Raw genomic sequence first — 22,388 nt, forward strand, 5'->3', positions numbered from 1 at the left:
ACAGGCAGTAGCGTGCTGAAAATGTGTAACTGTGCTCACTTTGTAATCGTTCATTATTCATCATTCATTATGTTGCTTAAAATCGTTTCTATTGATCAATATATCATGCATAATTATGCTTTCTGTGCAATGCAACCGTTTATTGGTTATATTATTCCTCTATTAAACACGAGTACAGCTGATTGTTTTAGGGTTTGTTCTCATTATTTGCTTGTTTCTATTTTTTAGAGATGGAATAAATCAAATCAAATTTTTAAAAACAGCTAAATAAAAGCTAAATGTGGATGGCTATTATGTGTCTAAAATAGACCCAGTTATTGCCATTAAAACAACAATAGAAAATGTCTTTTGTTTTTCTTTCAGGCATTGTGTAACTACAGATATACATATTTGTAATCTTTATAAGTGATGCAGACCAATGCTGCTTTTGTTTCATCTGTTAAAGTAAACTTGGTGGTTCTCTTAGTGATCAGAAATGGGCAGTGTTGTCCATTCATAAGAAATCAAGACAGGGCAGCCAGTGATTCAAGAGCTGCCTCAGCAATTCAACACATTAGCCGTCTGTCAAGCGATTAGTCAGTCACTGAAATTGGAGTTTAGAGACACCCACCCATCAAGTCTTTGCCACCCTTCATCCCTCTCCATCCATCCAGCCCTCTGTATTGTCTCTTGTCTCATTGCTCTGTCCTTTCTCTCTGTTTTTTTTTTAACATCCATCTTTGTACAGCTCAATCTATCACTACTCTATCGCCACATCCACCTCCATTGGTCCTCATTCATCTTAATTCACTATTTATTTCTTTACTTCCTCACCCAACTTTCACTTCACCTCTTTTTCTATCCCTAAACACGGCCAACATCACAAACAATCAAATGTATAGATGGATTCAACTTTAAAAAATAACATTTAAGTTAGTTTAATATCTAATAGTATCCAGTAACTGCTTTGATACTGAAGATATTTAAAATTATTTGAATTTAATTCAGATTACAAGCATTATAGCAGATTTTTTCATCCGATCATACTGCTTTTAACCATTCCCACCATTTGAATTCCACTTTTTACAGCATCAGCACCCAGTCACCCCCGTCCCCATACAATGAAACGTCTTTCATTAGCATGTTTTGTGTGCCACACAAAACGGTTTTTTCAATTTTTTTTTTTTTTTGCGCGCTGCGAGGTCAGACACCAATCTGCTGACAGCAACACAAAGCAGAAAACGTGATTAACCTTGATGAAAACAGACAAGTTTCTCTCCCTCTCTGTATTTCTTTATCATTTTTGTTTCCTCGCACAATGAGAGAGAAAAAAAGATATAATTCCCAGACAGGTACATCCTAATTAAGCAACAGCCGAGGCTGCTCAGAATCAATGCACTGATCCCTGGCCAGTGAGCAGGGGAGCTGGATAACGCAAGCCCCCTTGCACGCACACGTACACAAACACACACTCACATGCCCATAAAACATGGCAAATATTCATTTCCTGAAAAGAATTCAATCATTTAAAATTCATTCAGGAATTGATTAAAACTGAGAAGCAGTGACAGTTCAACATTTATTCTATTGAGCCATTTAGTAGAGCATGCGCAGTAATCCGTGTTTAATAATGTTCTAACAAAGTTTAACAGATTTTTTTTCCCTTTTTGGAGGCAAACTTGCACTTGGCTACAAGTCAGCAGAATGGAGCATGATGTGTACCTTTGGCCTGATCAATACGTGAATAAAGTATAGTTAGGGTGTACATGTGTTCTTATGCCCTCGTCTTGACTGAACACAAAATATGATTCTCTTTTCCTGTTCTCTGGAGTCATGTGGATGAGCCAGTGCATACATTAAATTAATAAATTAATAAATAATGAGAATAAAAGCACTATTGTTTACTGTAACACACCAAAAAGTAACAGTAAAACAACAAAATGTAATCTGCGTAATCTGTTAAAACTTTGCCCTGTGTGCATGTGGCAATCATAAAGCAAACAGTAGGAAAAAAAAAGGTTGAAACTGATAACTTAAAAGAAACAACAGAACCCACGAGTGTAAAAATAGAAAAGAAACAAAGTCCCCACTGTATCTACTAAGACTGCTAATAATATGAATAGCACACAATTATTTACAGTAAAGGAGTATAAACATAAGAGGCGTCTTTATGACAGCAATCTTGGAGTGTTGCCCTGATTTTGATAACTCCAACATTTGAACATTATCCAATAGATTTCAGACTTTTTAGCAATGTATCTAGTGAAACTCTATACCCTAGGCTAAGTTGAGACATTTGACTCATGGCTTTGTCCATTTTTATTCCAGACTTGGTAAATGGACTGATTCTTATTTAGCACTTTTCTACTCTCCTGGAGTACTCAAAGCGCTCTATACAACATGCCACATTCACCCAATCACACCTGTTCTCACAGTCACTGACTCTAAACTGAGTGCTGTCTAACCACATTCATACTCAAATGGATGCATCGGAGAGCAACTTGGGGTTAGTATCTTGCCCAAGGATACTTGGCATGCAGACTGGAGGAGGCAGGGATCGAACCCCCAACCTTCCGATCAGTAGGTGACCAGCTCTACCTCCTGAGCTACAGACACCTCTGGATTGGACTTGGATTGTTAATCTGATGGAAGAATTACATACTGTAAATTAATCACTGTTTTCCAGTGCATTCTTGTCCATTGCAATACATTTGCTGTCATTAAGAAAGTAAATGGGTTAATCATTTGTTAAGACTTTTGAGGACATGGCAGCCTATTGCACAATCACTCAAACGTCCTGACAGCTGGTCTGCTGCATGCTGAAATTGGGTTAGGCAAACTAGGACATTTAATAGGACTGCAGTAGATGTACACTTTACCTCATTTAGGTTGCTTGTTTTTTTCCGAGGCTGCACTCGTGGAAACACAAATACCATGTACACCAATGTCAATTTAGAACTGTTAGTCAGAGATTAACCTGTTGGCATGACTGGTTAGAAGAGTTTCCCTTAGTTAGATAATGCACATTGCAATGTGTAAATCATGCATTTACAATCCCATATGGAAAAGATATATATAAATCATATAAAGTTTGTATCTGTCTTGTGAGAAACTTGTATGAAAAGCATACAAGAGTGAAAACAGATATAAGATCCTTAGAAAAATTATATAAATGAAACTTGTATGTTTTGGATACTTACTAAAACAATATATGAAAGTGGCCACTTTCATGAGTAAATCATATAAACCTTATATGATTCACTATATGAAGTAGGCCACATCTGATGTAAGTCTTTTATAAGTTTTTTCTATTTCTTTTCCATATGGGATAGCCTGAACAAGCTTCGCAGCCGAATGTGCACTGTGTGACTTCAGGCTTTCCCAGACGAAAGAGGACCAATTCAATTCAATTTTATTTATATAGCGCCAAATCACAACAAACGTCACCTCAAGGCACTTTATATTGTACAGTAGATTGCACAATAATAGATACAGAGAAAACCCAACAATCATATGACCCCCTATAAGCAAGCACTTTGGTGACAGTGGGAAGGAAAAACTCCCTTTTAACAGGAAGAAACCTCTGGCAGAACCAGGCTCAGGGAGGGGCAGGGCCATCTGCTGCGACCGGTTGGGGTGAGAGAAGGAAGACAGGATAAAGACATGCTGTGGAAGAGAGACAGAGGTTAATAACAGATATGATTCAATGCAGAGAGGTCTATTAACACATAGTGAGTGAGAAAGGTGACTGGAAAGGAAAAACTCAATGCATCATGGGAATCCCCCGGCAGCCTATGTCTATTGCAGCATAACTAAGGGAGGATTCAGGGTCACCTGGTCCAGCCCTAACTATATGCTTTAGCAAAAAGGAAAGTTTTAAGCCTAATCTTAAAAGTAGAGATAGTGTCTGTCTCCCGAATCCAAACTGGAAGCTGGTTCCACAGAAGAGGGGCCTGAAAACTGAAGGCTCTCCCTCCCATTCTACTTTTAAATACTCTAGGAACAACAAGTAGGCCTGCAGAGCGAGAGCAAAGTGCTCTAATAGGGTAATATTTTACTACAAGTTCATTAAGATAAGATGGGGCCTGATTATTTAAGACCTTGTATGTGAGGAGCAGGATTTTGAATTCAATTCTGGATTTAACAGGAAGCCAATGAAGGGAAGCCAAAACAGCAGAAATATGCTCTCTCTTTCTAGTCCCTGTCAGGACTCTTGCTGCAGCATTTTGGATTAACTGAAGGCTTATAGGTGAGTTTTTAGGACATCCTGATAATAATGAATTACAGTCGTCCAGCCTGGAAGTAATGAATGCATGAACTAGTTTTTCAGCGTCACTCTGAGACAGGATATTTCTAATTTTAGAGATGTTGCACAAATGTAAGAAAGCAGTCTTACATATTTGTTTAATATGTGCGTTGAAGGCCAGTGTACAAGTCTTTGTTCTTGGCTCCATGATGTGCATCTACTAAGGAATGCACCATTAAGTGAACGCACTGGTCTCATTTAGAAAAAGAGCAAAACAAATGCAAAATATAATAGATGAGAGTAAACTCTTATAAATGAATTGGGTAGAATTCCAACAAAGAAGAAAATCGTTTGTAGTTCTTGGTGCAGAAACCTTGTTTATATGAAGTGTCAGACTTTTCTTTCATCTTGTTTACTTTTATCATTATTTTAAACCGTTCATTTAAATATTCTTAAACACTCTTTTTTATCCCCCCCCACCACCACCACCACCAAAAAAACAAAAAATAAAAAACAGACAAAAACAGAGAAGGGTACCAACAAATCTGGCATTGTTGCTGTCATATGAGAGAATTCATACAGGCAGTTTCATGTGTGAAGTATTACAGGTCAGATGTGATTTGATAGTTTTTTTCCATGAGAAAAGAGCCGGATAGTATGAGATGCATGTGTTTGAAATGTGGCATGACTGGTGCCTCATAGTGTACGAGTTCATGGCGGTGCAGACAGCTCTGACAAATGTTTGTGTCCCATAAATTAGTTTCAGTCACTGGATTGCTCCATTGACAGCAGTAATGTCAAATGCAATAGTGGTGATTAAACCTTATATATGTATAAGGTTCATAAAGCGCAGTCCACGCACTGAGCGGCTGCATCTAGTCCTTTTTCATCACTTTGTTTTGAATCTTGGTGAAGTGCTCGGCAAACATGTGCTGATTGAAAACTATTGGACTCTCATCTACCTTTCAAACAAATCTTTTTACCCTCCGTCTAGTTTCTCCAGGCATCATTCTGATGCAGGAAACAAACAAAAAAAAGGAAAAAAGTTGTTCAAACTTGGTTTCCGACAGAGCCAAATCCAGCTAATCATGTTTGAGTGTCCTGACTTTTCTTTCATTTTCTTTCTTCTTATTAGGAGTAGGTGGGAGTGTGCCCTAAAGCAATGAACCTAATCCTTCTGTATATTTTCTGTCAATTTTATCCTAAGAAATCTAACATGGTGAGCAGTCAGCTCCTGATGGTGGCAGCCACTTTGTAGGGAATTCCATGTAATGAGGCAGTCTAAAAGGCTTTCAGACTTTATCAAGCAATAAAAGCTCCAGCTCACCACTATTACCCAGCAATACTGCAGGCTGTTGTCATTAGGCAGAAGTTGCAGTGAGTTTTGGGTGGTGGTGGTTGACAGAGTGAGAATCAGTGTCTCTCATCACTAACCCCACCTTCACGCTCAGCCTTATATCTTCACCTGGGTACAGTTTCAGTTTTCACCATCTCCATCCAGATCATCTCCAACCAGTCCTTAATTTACAGCTCAGGCTGTGTTTTATAGATCTTTTTCCATTATTGCAGAAAATTATATAACACTTATGTTGACACTGTTAAGCAGTGACATTTATCAGACAGTAAATACAGACAGTCCAATGCTTAACTCTAACTCGGGCCTAAAACAGAGTATGTTCTTGAGTTCGTGCCATGCTTATGCTTATTATGTGCTATTGCACACAGCAAACCCGCATGGGGTCATTTTGTGTCTATTTGGCTGTTCATGCACCTCCCAGTTTTTACAAGCTGGTCACATGTGAATAGGTCCAACTCCCTAGTCATCTCTGTGATGTATCATAATTAATGTGGCAGCAGAGACAGATGGCACAAGAAGTAGATTGCTGCAACAACATTGTTGCATAAAACTACTCCCCAAAATATTGGTTTTGAATGATGTCTTCTATTGTTTTGAAAATAAATTACATATAGAAAAGAGACTGCAACAATTCAGATGCATGTGTAAAAGTTTATAGAGCTATGGGACACATCCAGTATATGTAAAGGTTATTGCATGCAGTGTAACATTGACTTACAGTTTTTTACAGACGCTAGGACACATTTCCCAATACTTAGGTCACTTTTGCAAAACACTTCACACAATTCTCCTAACTGACCGTCAGCTTGGCAAAGCAGTTCATTTCACATTCAAAATGCACTACAACTACCAAAACACTTCATTCAGGTCTCAAATAAACTCATTCTTCCAGAACACTAGCAAAGGTTGACAGCCGACAAACACACTTTGTCACCCACAAAACAATGACCTAAAAAACACTAACAACATGTAGCATTACACAGTGTTTTCTTGTGTAAAACAAGGACACATCTCTGTTTATAATTTCAATATATGTTACTGGAATGAATCAGACATCATGCAGAATTCGTTAATATTTGTTTATGTATTTTTATTGTTTTTGCACTAAGTAATCCCAAAATACAAGAATTTGTATACACACCATCCACTGATACACATACAATAGCAATGCTAATCTACTCGGTCTTCTCCATTTGGCCACAGGTTCTCATCCACATCACATCTTATGTCATCTAGGGAAACACACCTAGGAAAGAATCTTCTGGCATGCCAGAATTGAAGGAGTTGAAAAATTGAAGGAGTAACACCTGTGTAGATGTTCATCCACAATGAGAATAAGCTGTGGCTGGTTAAACTGCATTTTTAGATTTTAAATATGTTTCAATAAAATATTGCTGTTGCATTTTGCTGTCTTTTTAGGTTTTGCATTGTGTTATTGTTTTGGCCATAAGTTTAACAGTTTTGAAAACAGTATGTAAGCACATGCAAAATGTCCTGTACGTACAAAGATTTTTGGCAGTTGTTGTGTCTGAGTGAGAAGATAATTCATGAAATTTGAGAGATGTAGTCATTGAATGCATTTTGTGCCAAAACAATGATAACTGGTCCTCAGTTTAGCCCACATAGACTTCTGTTGTGCTCACTGTGTGAGGAGTTTTGCAAACGTGACCTAAGTATTGAGAAATGTGTCCTAGCGTCTGTAAAAAACTGTAATTTCAGCACATTTTTTATTATTTATTCAGTACAGTTTTTGCACCACATGTAATCCAAATATCCTTATATCATGTATAATGTTAAATCTTCCTTGTAGCATCACTTTTATTTTGAAAAATAAGCTTTATAAATGATTCCAAACCAGCAGCCTCATTGCAACGGCATAGTAAAGAAAACTTGCTCATCATCTACTGTACCAGTAGTGTTTCAAAAGTAGTTAGATCTCTCTGAATGTAAAATCAAAATATGTGCAGCCCAGCCCTTCACTTCTTCCTGAATATGATGACTGTTGCAAGTTGGCAGCAGAATTTAATGCACTTTAACTCACTGTCCTGCCAAAGCAATTCAGGACATATCCCCTGAACTTCTGCTCCCCTCCATCAATACACTCACTAACTACTCTAGCAGTGAGCACATCCAGACAAATGCTCCTGTAAAAGTGTTTTTTTTTTTTCTTTAACCAGAAAAAAAATTCACCCTTCTACCTTACCCTGTGTATCTCTCCTGCACTCCCATGTGGGGTGATTTAAGGCAAGATAGGCTATGGAGAAACTGTTCCCCTCTATCTCTCCCTCCTGCCTTCTCTCTCCTTCTCATTCTCCCTCTCCCTTGGTCTTATTACAGGCTGTCAGTTTATTATAAAACATTAGGAAAGCAGAGGGACACTTGCAGTTACTGTCCTATCGATCGGCAAGGATAGATTCTGTGATTTAGAGTCAGCTTTGGCTCGCGCCCTCCACATTCTCGGCCTCCTATTAAGGCACCAGCGCTTTGCTTTGGCTATTGATGTCTCAACATTAACAGTTACAAGCTGCTACAGAAAATCAATGTTCAACTTTTATTACCTGCTGCATAACGCGGAGGACCTCCCGCCAGCTGATACTTAGCAGTCAAAAGGAGGCATGGATGGTCGGCCGAGCACATCAGGTGTTTTCTAAGTGATATCTGCAGTAATATCAACCCTGTCTATAGCATACGGAGGCTTTCGGGGGCCAGTTGAGGGCCTTAGAGCTTTGGAAAGTATAGCATGCCAACCTAATTAGCACATCCTTGCAAATATTAGCCTCAATGCTCAACTTAGTTGCAGGTCTGCGCACAACGTTTTTGTCTTAAAATCTTGTCTGCTTGAAAAAAATTCTCTCTAGCACTACCATCAGCATGACTCACTTGTAGAGTACACCACCTAAATGTCATCAAGTTAAAATATTGGATGATCCCCTCAACCACCGTCCATCCATCATTGGATATGTGTGTTGTAACAGAGAATCTTAACCCAGGTAGGGTGGATCTGGAGCGGCTGAGGCCTCTCAAACATTTATGAGGGGCTACTGAGCAACGGTATGGCAGCCCTTCTGGGACAAACAGCCCCTGGTTCTGTACTCTGAGTCCCGATCAATGGAACTCAAGTTCATTACACACACTTTTCAGCCGAACGGCGGCAACTGATTTTTTTCTCTCTCCACCCCACCTTCCTCTGATCGTCGAGCAGCCCACCACTGGGGCTGCATTACACTTGCTTGTTTACGTGGCTGCGTGTATAGGGTAGAAGGGGGAAGGGAGCGTGTGCTGGTGTGTACGTGTGTACGTGTGTGTGCGTGTGAACAGGAGCTGCTCCCAGTGGGCAGAGCTTGAGGTTATCATTATGTACAGGTCGGTCCGCTGCAATGCTAATGCTAATGCATTCTCAGTGGCCGCAGCTCAGGTCCCAACGCTGTGCTAGCAGGGCTGCTACTCGTCTCCAATTAAAGACTGAGGGATGTCTGTTTGGGGTAGGGAAGACAGACCTGGGCTATCTGGGGCCCTGCGGAGAACAGGCTCACATTAGTCAAGGAAAACAGACTCGGAGAACAAATTGTGCATACACCAGAGTGCATCAGATAATCCCTCTCTTGATTCAAGCATCATCTAGTCCCTGGCAGTGATTTTATGCTATCTAATAACTGCTTTAGAGGACCTGTTGATTTTATTCTGCAGGACCTTATCACGCCGACTTTAGACTATCAGAGCAACCAGCCTTTCATACTTATCATGTGGTTATAACGAGTTTAAACAATGCGATAATTTTCTGTAGTCACAAAGCATAACCCCCAGAGCACCGTACAATAAGAAAGACAAATAGTCAACAAAACAGAGCTGGTCCTAGGAATCGAAGAAGCATCAATATTTCACTCATAATACAGTATAACAGTGCTGTGAGATGAGGACTGTGGTCACTGTGTGTGTGTGTATGTGCACTGATGGTTCACACCAGACTCACTACTACTGTCATAAAGTATAGTGATCAGAGCAAAATTATTTAAATGTCGAGCTTTCGCAATAACTGGCATGTTTTTGATTACATAAAGAGAGCATGTAGCCATCACGTGTAGCGCGCACACACACACACACACACACAAGAAAACGTGCACAAAGACACACATTGAGATCTAGGCCAAAGGAGTGGCCTCTAAGTCTTTAAGTCTATTGCCAGTCAAGTGTTCAGTAATACAAACGTAATCCGTTGGGCCCCAAGCTTCACACACACCAGCCTTGTCAATCATTTGTAAAGTTGTAAAGCCATTCACTCTTTCGATCAATATCTCAGAAGGAGCTACACTGTTATTGCTGCAGTTGTTGTGTAAAAAAAAAAAAAAAAAAAATCTTTACGACAAGACATTTATGATCCTTGTATAGCTCATGATGTGTCATTAGTGTAACTCACTAGACAATCATTACTTTATGTAAAATGCTAAAGGCGTGAGCGCAGAGTTGTAATGATTGAAAAAAGATAAAAGGGATGACGCACTGAGTTATTCAGAAAGCCCATTAAATGAAACCTAGTTTCCATAACTGAACTGCGTTCTATCAAAAGTCAGGATTAAGCAATGGAAATGATACTAAACTTGCAAGTGCGTGACTTTGCATGAAAAATGCTAAGTAGACTAAGAACAGCAATAATCCCCTACATCTACACCTACCGGGCTGATATTACAAACGGAGCTCGCTGGCATTACAGTACTGCCTGGCATGTGGATTATCAGTCTCTGCATCCCTCTGTGAATATGTATAGTGCAGAGGCATGCCTTTAAACTTTTTGGTAAGCTATATGGTGGTCATGGTGGCTGCTATAAGTCTATACACCCTTTGCTCTTTGAGCTTCTGTTCTGGTGGGCGCGTGTGTGTGTTTAAGTGTGTGTGTGTCTGTGGACAATGTAGTTACAAGATACTTCTGTCACAGCACAGAACAGCAGAGCTTTAAGATGATATGTGTGTTCATGCTTTAGTCTTTGTGTGCGTGTGTGTGTGTGTATGTCTGTGTGCAACCGGAGACAGTGATTAAATGTTTTAAAGCACAGATGATCCAACAGTTGCCGTCTCTTGTTCTCTCACCCTTTCTCTCTCTCTCTTTCTCTTCACTGAGCCCCCCCCCCCCCCCCCCACCGGTGACATTACACCCTCACTCTTGAACCATCACAGCTCCTTTCGTGCCTCTTCGTTCTCATGCTGAAACTTATTTTTAGCAGCGTGGTGCTGGTACACAGAAAGGAAAGCGATTCTTTATGTTGTGTTGGGAGAAAAATAAGAAAGAGAGGAGTGATTGTGGCTAAAGAAAGGGGTCAGGAAGCCAAGAAGCAGTCCATGATGAAACAAAATGAATCAATCAACCTTCTGTTCTCACAGACATGCCAACAGAATGCGCTCATACAGTAAATCATAAGAAAACAAAGCTATGTAATGTAAAATAATGCTCTGCAGTAGCAGGCGTTTGCTATTCCAGCTCTTTGTGCCTGTGCACGCTGCCTTAGAGCATAAAGTTGTACTTTAGTGCCACCTGGCACTGATAGCAAAAGCTACCCCTGGCATTACACTGCAAGCTTGGAAATGGATACGATGCTCAGTACAACGATCAGTATTATTATAGAACTGCAGATAACTTATAAAGGTAACTGTCACTGATGCAATACTGACAGAATAATGAATAATAATATATTTATACTTTTTAAAAAGCTGTTTAAATATTACTAGATACTAGATAGCTCAACAAACTGATCTCAAATATAAACAGAGAGCAGCCATCCTAAAAATCAACTCATTTCACAGTGATTACCTGGCTACACAGCTGATTTTTTTTTAAGCACACTGGTGTTGTTTTCCCAGATGTTACATTTTGTTCTGTAGAGGAACAAAATGTAACATCTGGACATCCTCAAGAAAGTGAATGTGCAGGTGTTTTGTTTTGGTTGTTTTTTTTGTTCCTCTTTTATTGTCTGTTGTTTTTGGAATTTCATTTTCACAGTTAGACACCACTCCAGCGTGTAATGACGAACACGAGACCGCACAGTGAAGCAGCCCTTGTATTTTTTGTTAAAACTCATTCACTCAAAACCAGTGAAACCGTCAAACCTGAGCATGCGTGGACATAAGTAAGCATACTTGTGGTTTATCTTCAAAATGACTAATTTCCTCTGACTTTCTCGAATTGTGCGCACGACTGTCCTAACATTTGGCGCAGCGGGAGCGTGCAGTAAAATCTACAGTTCAGCTTTGAAAAGCAGCCTACAAACATGCCATCTCCCATTAACTCTGAGTTGGAGGGGTGGGGAGGAGAACTGCTGCCATCCAATACTTTCAAATAAATGAAACCCCAATTTGCACTTATGTGAAAAGTGCAGTCAACTTAACGAGGAACAAAAAAAATCCCACAGAGAACAAAGAAATCAAAAGAAGGCGTGGAATATATGTGGCACACTCTTCTTTAGTCAGCACTCTACCTGCATCAAAAGAGAATGAAGCCGAATGAAGAGGAAGGAGAGGGGATGGGTGGGATGTAAGACGAGAGAGCGCACGAGGGAAAGACTGAGTGAGAGACAGCGAGGTGGGAAACTGACACTATGGATTAACTGTCCTTCATGCTGAAAATATACATCCCCGGGCGCTTGATGCTGAATTATTAATTCAAATTTGTCAGAGAAAGAATGAGAGAAATCTATTGACGGGGACACGGGCCCTTTAATGGTCTCATTAAAGGGGAGGCATCCCACACCATGCACCTTCTGTACTGCTGCAGGAGTTTTCGGGGCAGCGGAGGGTTGGCGAGGGGGGGGCGATACTTGACCCCCCAATGATTTTCTGTCACTTTATCATAAACAAGAAAGGTTGACATGCCCCTCCACTCTCTATGCCCTCCCCTCCACCAACAAACAAACCCTGGGTGTAATTAGCCGACGGGTGCAAAAGTGCACTGAATCTAAACGAGGTTCACATGCATGCATTGATACACAGAGAGACAGACAGACAGACAGACACAGGAACAGCACACACGGTGCCTGCTCCTACTGTTGCTGACAGGTACAAATGAAATACAAGGTAAAGTCACAGGGAAGCTGAAGAGCCACCTCACAGGTGCAGCAATATTGATTTCTAATTCATTAGATTCCTTTTTTGTTTTTCCTTTTCGCCTCTCCATCGACATTTCCTCACATTACACCAAACGAAGGGACTTTGCATCTGGATTGCTGCCTGTTAGTGCTCAGCCTGTCAGTCAAGCGTTAGCATCATTAGCTGTGTATAGCTACATGACTGGGAGCTGTTTAGTGAGTGGAGAGGGGGTGTTAACTTTCTGCACAGTCCACGCAGCGTCAGGAAGGTGGGAGAGCAGGGACCTGTGGGTGCATCGCTCACTCACTGAAAGGCTTTTGGTTCCACCTCCAGGGAGGGGGTGGGGTTAAAAAACAAGTGGGGGGCAATAAGGAGTAGAGGTGGGGAGGACTAGAGGGACCACAGAGGGCTGAGCACCAGGTTCATTGCTGATTCAAGTCTCTTAGTATCCCTCTGGCAAATGGATTTTCATAATGCTGAGACAATGTGATTTTTTTTCTTCCCCAGCAATATGATTTTTACCCCAGCAGGTCTGAAGCATGTTAGAAATGCAAGTAAGGATTATTTTCATTGCTGATTCGTCTGGAAATTATTTATTTTTTTCATCCGATTAACCATATGATCGTTAGCATGGCCAACAAACTCATCTTGTGGACATATTTATATACGGGATGTGTGATTTATTGTAATAGCCACACAACAATATCATTGCCGTGCCAGTCTATGTAGAGAAGTCTTAACTATCCCTTTAATATGTATCCCCACTGATATTAATCTCCCTGGCTGTGCCCATCTGTTGGAACCCTTACTAATACAGCCACAGACAGGACCTACTGATTCAGGGTGTAAATTTGCTTTCCCCTTCACCTCAAGATAAATCCCCAGCACCTTCCAGCCAGCATAGGCAATGAGAGAAGCTTTTCTCCTTCCTGCTCCAAGCACCTTTTCTCTTATTTATTTTATCAGACCTTAGGCGCATTTCTCTTCCTTTCAATATCTCTCGACCTCTGTCCATCACCCCGCCGAGCCCGCCGACCCATCCTTGGGCGACAGAACTCAAGCAGCCGCTACCTGTTTAGCTTAACAACAATAGCATTGTTGTCAGCTGAGGTTTAGATCTGACTTAATATATTCCCAACTGGACCGGAGCTGCTTAATTCTCTTTTACAGCCGCATGGCATTTGGCCCCTGGAGAGGAGAAAGTGAGGGTTTGATGAGTCGGCGGGCAAATTGAGCCTTAATGCTTTCTTCTGACAAGCTGACAACAGCATGTTCCCATTGGTGGCCAGAAACTGTGAGACAGTTATTATTCATTGCAGACACAGAGGAAATTTGGCCTCTGGATATTGGGCTCTATGCTAGCTTAAGGGCATGTAGCTACAGTATGTAGCTACATGTATGCTGGTGAAATAATGGTCACTACTTAGGATAAAGGGTCACTGCTCAGAGATTAATGAGACCTTTTTTATACCTAAGTATGAAGTATACATCCAGTGATCCTATCATTTGAATAAATACAAAAGAAAAAGGTAATTAAACTTGTTCATCGTGGTTCTGTACCAGTCGGTATATGTCCGTTTCAAATTCACCTTTCAAGCCTGAAAGGTGATTGGATAGTCGAATGGCATCTGAAATCTCCACACCTTTCCAGCATTAGAATACAAGGATGCATCTCACTTCTGATTTTGTTGAAACTGACATTTTGGCTCACACAGGGATTAACCAGTCCAGGGTTTGTTTGTTTTTTTGTTTGCATATGAGCCTAACACTACACAAACCTATATGGACACTCAAAGGCAACTTTGTTAGGTACATCCATTTGAATGTTAATTAATGGAAATCACAGCCAATTACATCACGGCAATCTGCCAAAGTTCAAACTGAGCATCAATTCAATTGGGTTCAATTCAGTTTTATCTATATAGCGACAAATCACGACAACAACAAGGCACTACCCTACAATAAAACAATGATCAAGGTATGCAGAAGAGCATCTCGGAACCGTGAAGCAGATGGGCTGCTGTAGCAGAAGACCACGAGATGTGCAGCTAAGAACAGAAAACTGAGGCTACAGTTCGCTGGTGCTAACTGTAAACTGGCCAATGGAGGACTGGAAGAAAGTTGCCTGGTCTGATGAGTCTCCATTGCTACCATCATCTCCAGGAACATCACCACAGTTCCTAATCAGGCTCATCTATTTATGTCCACAGTGTACCCACTTCCTGGAAGATTTGTGTACTATGTCACAACCACATTTTGTATTTTTTTTCTATACTGTTTTTAGTATATCCCTGCCTTAACCACCATGGTTTACATCATAGTTGGATGTTTTTTTGTGAGATCAATTTCCATTCCTAAAGCAGACAATAGATACATTCCTCCACATCCTCATCCTACATTCTGTGATCAGATTGTTGTGATACTCGTTATCCTTTTACCCTTTGGAGTATCAGGTTTCAAAGACTCCCCCATTAAATGTTAAGAGGCATATATCTGCAGTTTACCTCCATTATTTTTTCACTCGCCTCTAAGGTGGAGGCTTCATATTGAGAAGGGAATTCCCCAAACGGGACTTGGAGGAAAACAAGGTAGCTGAGAGCTCCAAGGAGCAGGGGAACCTGTTTTCTGGCAAGCACAGATAGATGTAATACTCTAATGGGGAAGGAGAGCATCCTGTAGAAGAAAAGAAACACACACACACATGCACGTCCACATAAAATGTTGTCAGTGGAGTGTTGATAGGAGCTGAGGTGAGTGTATGCAAGTGTAGCATGTATGTTTGTGTACTCCACGACTTTATGGTGCTGTGAGGCTAATGGGGGTAAAACAAAATGTTATTCATCAAAGATTATGTTTCAGGGCAAAGCAACATAACTCTGATAATAGGCTACCTAAGTGCTAGCGTTAACCGCTCGGCCATTGCTCCTTGCCCTGTGGCTCTTATTTGCTTTGATTGCCTTTGCTGCCCTGTGTTTTAAACACAGACACAGCAGAGTTCTCCCAGTGATCATGCAACACTTCTCTTGTGATAGTTAGTAAGTCATTAGTCCTCATATGTTTCTCTAAGAGTCAAAGGTCACCGGGTTCTCGTCTGTCAACGCCCCCATCTCTGATTGGAGCCAAGTTGTAAGGCAGATTAATAGTGGAAAAAGTAGCTGTGGACAGCGTCGACTTGATAACGGTCCAGTAGGGCGCAATAAAGAGGAGTTAGCGGGAATGCACGTTCAGCTCCTCACTCTTTGACGCACCGCTGCTGTAGTAAAAGGTCCTCCAGCTTTGATCGCCTTGTATAAATGCCTTTGAGAGCACCTATTGGAAGAGCCGAGCCACCTAATTCCCGCCTATGCAGGAAGTAACGAGTTTGTCTTCCACTTGCATTTAATTGGACAAGTTTTACTGACAGCAGTTCCCTCAATAACTATTTATGACCCACCAGTTTTATGTGTTGTTTTTGGACCCTGGCAGAAAACACATGTTGTGAAGTTTTGAAAGGCTGTGTGTATGGGCAGCACGTGACTCAGAGGTTTATTGATCGAGGCCCTTAAAGTGTAACGTGAGAGAACACGGTGTTGTTTTACCCTGTAATAACTGCTGGCGACTTAGCAGTGCCTTCACAAAACAGGTGCTAGCTTAATGTAAACCTATCAAGTGAACTCCCTATTTATAGTATTTAAGATTTTCTTTTCTTTCATTTATGAAACATGACATTTCCCCAACTTTTGAACCTTAATAACAAACATAGCAACACTTTTGTCTAATTTGGGCAGAATTAAATGACTGGCCACGCTCTCAGCTAGCAGGTAATCACAACTGACTTTAACTCCACCTAAACTGAAGTTCGGCCAGTGACAGGGATGTTAGACGCCCAAATAATCGCAGTAGGCACCATATACTGCACAGTAACATAGTTACTAACATGAGTAACTGTGACCGACATGAATCTCATCTACAGCGACCTGTTACCGAAGAACACAACACTAAAATAGTCTAAGTATACAGAATTAAGAAAAATGTACAAAAAAGAAAACCCTTGGTGTAACTAAGTATATGTGTTGTTTTTATTTCTCGGGTCATATTTTTCCCAACACATTGTCCACTCTGTGAGGCATCTCTGTGATCAGAGTGAAATAATGGAGCAAGCGTTTGCACGACTGAATGTGCAGTTTTTCTGTGTGTGTGTCCCTGGAGCAGGTTGATTGTAAGGGTCGGTGAAAGAGCGTAAAAGACATACACTCACAGCACAGAGCAGATCCAGTCTAATTAAAAAGCACAGCGGAGATTTCAGGGGTTCTGTGAAAGAGAGAATTAATCTGTGTGTGTGTGTGTGTGTGTGTCTGTGTGTGTCTGTGTCTGTGCGTGTGCGTGTGTGTGCTCTTGCATTAGGTCGCTGGCTTCAGCATGATCGGCCGTCAAATGAAACAATGTATTCTGCGGGACCTCGGGGTTTCCTTTTGAGTATTCGGACGCGGCACTGCAACGAACTGTGGCTGTTTTATGTGAAAAAAAGTTGATAATTAGTCCCACAGTGACTGAAGGATGAGATGGAGAGAGGGAGAGAGAGAGAGGGGAGGGGGAATGAAGGGGGGCACTGAAGGAAGAGGAGCCAGTGCTTAGCACATTTAATACTCCAACCTGCCGCTGTCTGGGAATCACTGATCAATTGTTTATTTGCTGCTTGTTTTAATTCATCACATTCGTGCCGTTGAATGACTAAATTACTCCGAGTTTACTTTCTGACTTAGTGGCTTCATGTACAATCACCTAAGCAGCAAAGATCCCTGGTTCAAGCCCCAGGAAGAGATTCCCTTTGGTGTTGTGTCAGGAAGGGTCTGCCAAATCAAATATGCAGTGCTACCTGCTGTGGAGGCCTCATGTGACTAAGGGAGCAGCTGAAAGTAGCTCTTGTAGCTCTTCACTTTTCTAATGTGTTTAGCAGCAGAATTCAAACAAACAACTCTTCAACCTTTTTCTTCTTTTTTTCACTGTTTTTTCCAATAGAGAATCGATATTATGCTATTGTCATTTGTACTTTTTCCTTTTTTCCCTTTTTTTAGAAGCCCCGATTCATTATTTTTTCAAAAGAGGCTCTGCTAATAATTAGCAATTAAAATGCTGTGGTATTGCCTCACTTTTGCCTAATTAGCTTGACAGAGACATTGGATCCTAATGCTCCATTGTCCCCCCAACATCGACACACGCACACAACGTAGTCGCACACAAAACAGAGACAAATCTTTCAGAGAAAGCATGGTAATACTTGCCATGCCTCTGCTGTGACTCAGAAGATGCTCTGACATACCAGCATGTGGTGTTGTTACAGTGTTTGCACTGCAGAAAACACTTATTCTTATATTATATGGCCCAAAAAGATCTTGATTATACTAAACAGAATTTTCTATTTAAATTTGATTGTGTTCTTTAATGTATGCGTGGTATTTAGTGTTTGGAGAGGATGGCTAGCAGTAAAGCTACACTCATTCTGTAACAGAAGTTATTAGACACATAGTGTGTTCAGGAAAAAGTTAGTTTTCAGTGATTTTTTTAATACTATAATGACATATGACTTAAAATTCAAATATGTCTATTCTATAAAAAAAATTCCTGTAGGTTCAGTTTTGTTTCCTTTATGCTGACAAACTTTAATTTAATAAAATATAAATGTATTTGTCTATTGATTTCTCAAAAAAAAGACTCTTATTTGAAGAGATGTAGCTATGTCCATCTGTTGTCCATGGATACGTACAGCAATGCCACAGATGTTGAGTCCTTTAAAAAAATGCTCAATGTAATTCTTTTTTTGTAGTGCATGCTCAAAACATAACTTAACAGTCAACTTGATATAAACAACAAAAATCCAAAACAGTAGTACTTTCAGTGATTTCTGCATTTTTTTCCAAACTTTCTGAGTGATTCTGAAACTTTTAAACGTTTAAATTGTTTCATTTGTAGATATTCTTTTTTTAAAGAAGAAGAAGAAGACTTTTCTCCTTGTTGACCTGCGTAGGACGTCTATGTGGAAATGCTTAAAGCGCACTCGACAGTCTACTGGGCTGGCTTATGTAAGGCTACATAAAGGCCTCTCTGAGGTGTTGGTGGTGTGAAAGACTGTGCTGGAGTCTGAGTGGGGTCAGACAGCTGAGTGGCAGCAGGAAAAAGCACATGTCATGTTTGTTTGGAGGCTCCTTTGTCACAGGCCACACCCCTCCCCCTTTTCCTGCCCTCCTCTTGGCCTTATTTAGCCCCCCGCCGTGTCATTCAGAGGTCAGGGTGAGCATCAACACAGTACAAGCTGGCACACACACAAGCAACACAAGAACAGGCAGACACACACATACACATACAGATTGCAATAGCATGGTAGAGTGCATCATAGATGGAAGTGCCTTGAAGGACCTGCTTCTCATTCTCTAGACCTCATTAGCTGCTGATTTATCTCCCCCTCCTTCCTCCTAATGCTCTAGGTGGGTGGATGGGGCACATGTGTGCGTGAGTAAGTTTGTACGTGTGTGGGAAGAGGGTACTGTGTGAGAAAGAAAGAAATATTATGTGTATTTCCATGGATTAGTGCGGGTGTGTGTGCGTGTGTGTGTGTTTGAGAGATTAAGTCGGAAGGGTGGTATATTTTAGTGTGTGCGTGTGTGCTGGTCCGACTATACACAGACTCTGTCATTCTACATTAGCCCACTGTGAGCACACTCGACCTGGGGTCAAACAGATTAATAAAAGATCACACACGCACACACAGAGCTGCTACCTGATTAAATATTCTGCAGCCCTGTGCTTCATAATCATGACAAGTACACACAGCGCTCTGGTTCACCATTATCCATTTAGCAAATTTTTTTGTCTTGTCTTGCAATAATCTGCTTAAACCCCCAGTGAGCTTATTATTGTCAAGGAAAAGTGCTTATAGCTGCGCAGAAAGGTAGGGTTTTAGAGAGATGCAAAATGTATTTTGCACAAGGAATTAATGGTGAAAAAAGGGGTTTTCCTTTGAGATGGATTCCTGCACATGATGTCTACTCTTTTATTTAAAGTTAGCATTATTATTCATGAGATTGATGCTTTTGCAAACTTTTATCTGCACATTTAAAAAAATAAAATAAGTGGGACAAATTGTTTTGATCTTAAACAAAAGTATGGTGAAAGCGTTAGGTTAAGGAGCAGCTCTGGTGCTAATACGACTACAACTCTCCCCTGCATAATTCATGGGCTCTTGGGGAATTCGTGTCTCAGGAGAAGAACCTTCTTTTTTTGTTGCCTTTACCTGACTCCCTCTGCACTGTAGTCCCAGAAGATGATAAAGAGGAAAAAACAAGAGGAGGGAGGGATACGTCAACATGGAGTGCCAGATTTTGAGCAACATGAAAATATACAATAACCAAAGAACTAATCTGTGTGTCTGTAATATGAACCCTGTGGATTTTTTTTTAAAGTGAAACAGCGTCTTTGAGTGTGGGTAACCTTGGTTTCGAGTTCCCTCACCTGTTCTCACGCTGACCCACATTTCCTGTGGAGCCTGACTTTAACTAACCTTTCTCTTCCTCCTTCCCGTAGATGTGAAGAACCTGGAGAATTTTCACCTGGTCGAGAGCGTCCAGGAGCAGGTCAACGCAGCGCTGCTGGACTACGTCATGTGTAACTACCCGCAGCAAACGGACAAGTTTGGCCAGCTGCTCCTTCGGCTACCCGAGATACGAGCCATCAGCCTGCAAGCCGAAGAATACCTTTACTACAAACACCTGAACGGCGACGTGCCCTGCAACAACCTGCTTATTGAAATGCTGCACGCCAAAAGAGCTTAGGAAGCGACTTTCCTACCCGCAGTGCAGCTGTGCAGTTTTGCAGCAGTCCAGAAACTCCAAATAATGCTTTCACCAAAACCAAACCTCCAGCTCACACTTGACTATGTGGTGACCTAGAGGATGGGGAGCAGAGTTTATATCGAGCTCTTTTTTGTGTGTGTGTGTGTGGTTCAAGTTACAACTTGAGGTGGACGAACACGTGCACAGAGACTCATAACGTGCACAGACAAACAGCATTTGGATCCCTTTATTGTAGAAAGAAAAAAAAACACAATAAAAACTCTAAAAAAGAGTTGCTTTTCCTGAACCACAGACAGAAAAAGACGATGCTGAAAGGAAGAAAGAAAAAAAAGACAACCACTTGAAGCAGAATCTGCATTTGACTGTACAAGATGATTTCTGATCATCTGCACAAGCAAGACTATCAGACTGTCAGACTGCAACTTTAAGAATTCAAGAGCCCACAAATGTTTTAGTGCTGGTAATGCCATTGAGAGGCTTTCTGTGCTGACAAAAAGGGGAAGCTGAATAACACTGCCCATCTTTAAAAGAGCTTTGTGACTACAGCGGTGGCTTGTTTTGGTCAATGATTCTCTTGTGCGCTCTATCAATAAAACTGGCTTTTAGTTGCTGTTTGGTACTGTAAGGGCAAAATGACAAGCTGTCAACCAGGCAAGAGACTCTCAGCTACCATCACGTCTGTTTTTTGTTGTTTTGTTTTTTTTAACTCACAAAAAAAACGAGTGGCAGCTCGACCGAACTGAAAGGGGAGAACTGAAAGTTGAAAAATAAAATTCTAATTTGTTAGCGAACAAAATGCTAAATGGGTGAATAAGAAGAAGACGTCTTTTTTTCTCTTGTAATTGAAGTCATTTGCTCCTCATGGTCACCATGCAGTTCTCCTTTCTTATTCCATCTCTCCATGTTATGTTAGACTATGTACCTCAGAAAGACCAGTGTTAAATAAATTCAATTAATTAATGTCATCTTAAATTGTATTTATAGCCCTGTTTCCCGCAAAAAAAACAAACAAACAAGCAAACAAAAAAAAAACCTGTCCTTTTAAATATTTCACTAAAACTGGAACAAAACAAAATGTGGTTCTGGAGACGGAGAAGGAACGATCCTGCCTTTGTCCGAAAAGACCAAAGCCTGCTGCAGAACAGATGAAGGAAATGACAAATACCTTAATAATCAGTATTATAAGAGAAAAAAAAACATTGTGATGTCACAGTTATGTGAGTCTTGCCTTATTTCATTACCATGCTAGCTAACCGTGCAGATGTGAATGAAAATATGTACAAATATATAAATATATATATATATAAATATATATATATAAAAAGTATTAATGTTGTAAAAATTAAAAAAAAGAATAATTCAGCAGTTGTTTACATTCATGTGGTCAAATGGGAGAGAACTGTGATGAAGCATAAATTGCAAAGCAATGATTTCCTAAAAAAAAAAAAAAAAAAGAAAAAAGAAAAAAAGAAATTAATGAGAAAAAAAGATCCTTCTGGTTTGCTTTCTTTGGTGTGTGTATAGTGTTTTATTTTTTTATTTGTTTTGAGCAGTACTTAAATTATGTCGTGAGACACTAAAATCAAGGAGGAATCACACTTAAAATATTAATTTCTGTGTCTGCTGGCATTCAAACATTTGTTTTATTTGGGGGGGTTTTTTAAGCATTGATGTCTGTGTAAGACTTCCTTTTCGCTTCCGACCTTTTTATTTGTAAAAGCCTTTTGCTTTTTTCTGTTTGTTTTTTATTTACAGTGCTTTGACATTTTTGATGTATAGTATGTCACTGGTTACGCTTAATAATGAAGATAATTTATTGCGTCGCTATATTTCCATCTATGTGTTACATGACGTAAGGTGTCCACGCCGAAATAAATTTGTTTACTGTAGCATGTTCTTGTTTCGTTTC

General features: G+C 40.5%; 1 protein-coding gene across 1 annotated transcript in view; it reads left to right on the forward strand.

Moving 5' to 3' along the window:
* nr5a2 (nuclear receptor subfamily 5, group A, member 2) overlaps positions 1 to 22,368 on the forward strand; it is a 70,633-nt gene extending 48,265 nt beyond the window's left edge. Inside the window, exon 7 of the mRNA XM_040032573.1 lies at positions 20,211 to 22,368. Coding sequence (XP_039888507.1) covers positions 20,211 to 20,458 — 248 coding nt within the window. The 3' untranslated portion in view covers positions 20,459 to 22,368. The remainder of the gene's footprint in view (positions 1 to 20,210) is intronic.
* Positions 22,369 to 22,388: the final 20 nt, after the last annotated feature.

The sequence above is a fragment of the Simochromis diagramma genome, unplaced genomic scaffold (assembly GCF_900408965.1).
Source record: "Simochromis diagramma unplaced genomic scaffold, fSimDia1.1 OVJJ01000334.1, whole genome shotgun sequence".
Taxonomy (NCBI): Eukaryota; Metazoa; Chordata; class Actinopteri; order Cichliformes; family Cichlidae; genus Simochromis; species Simochromis diagramma.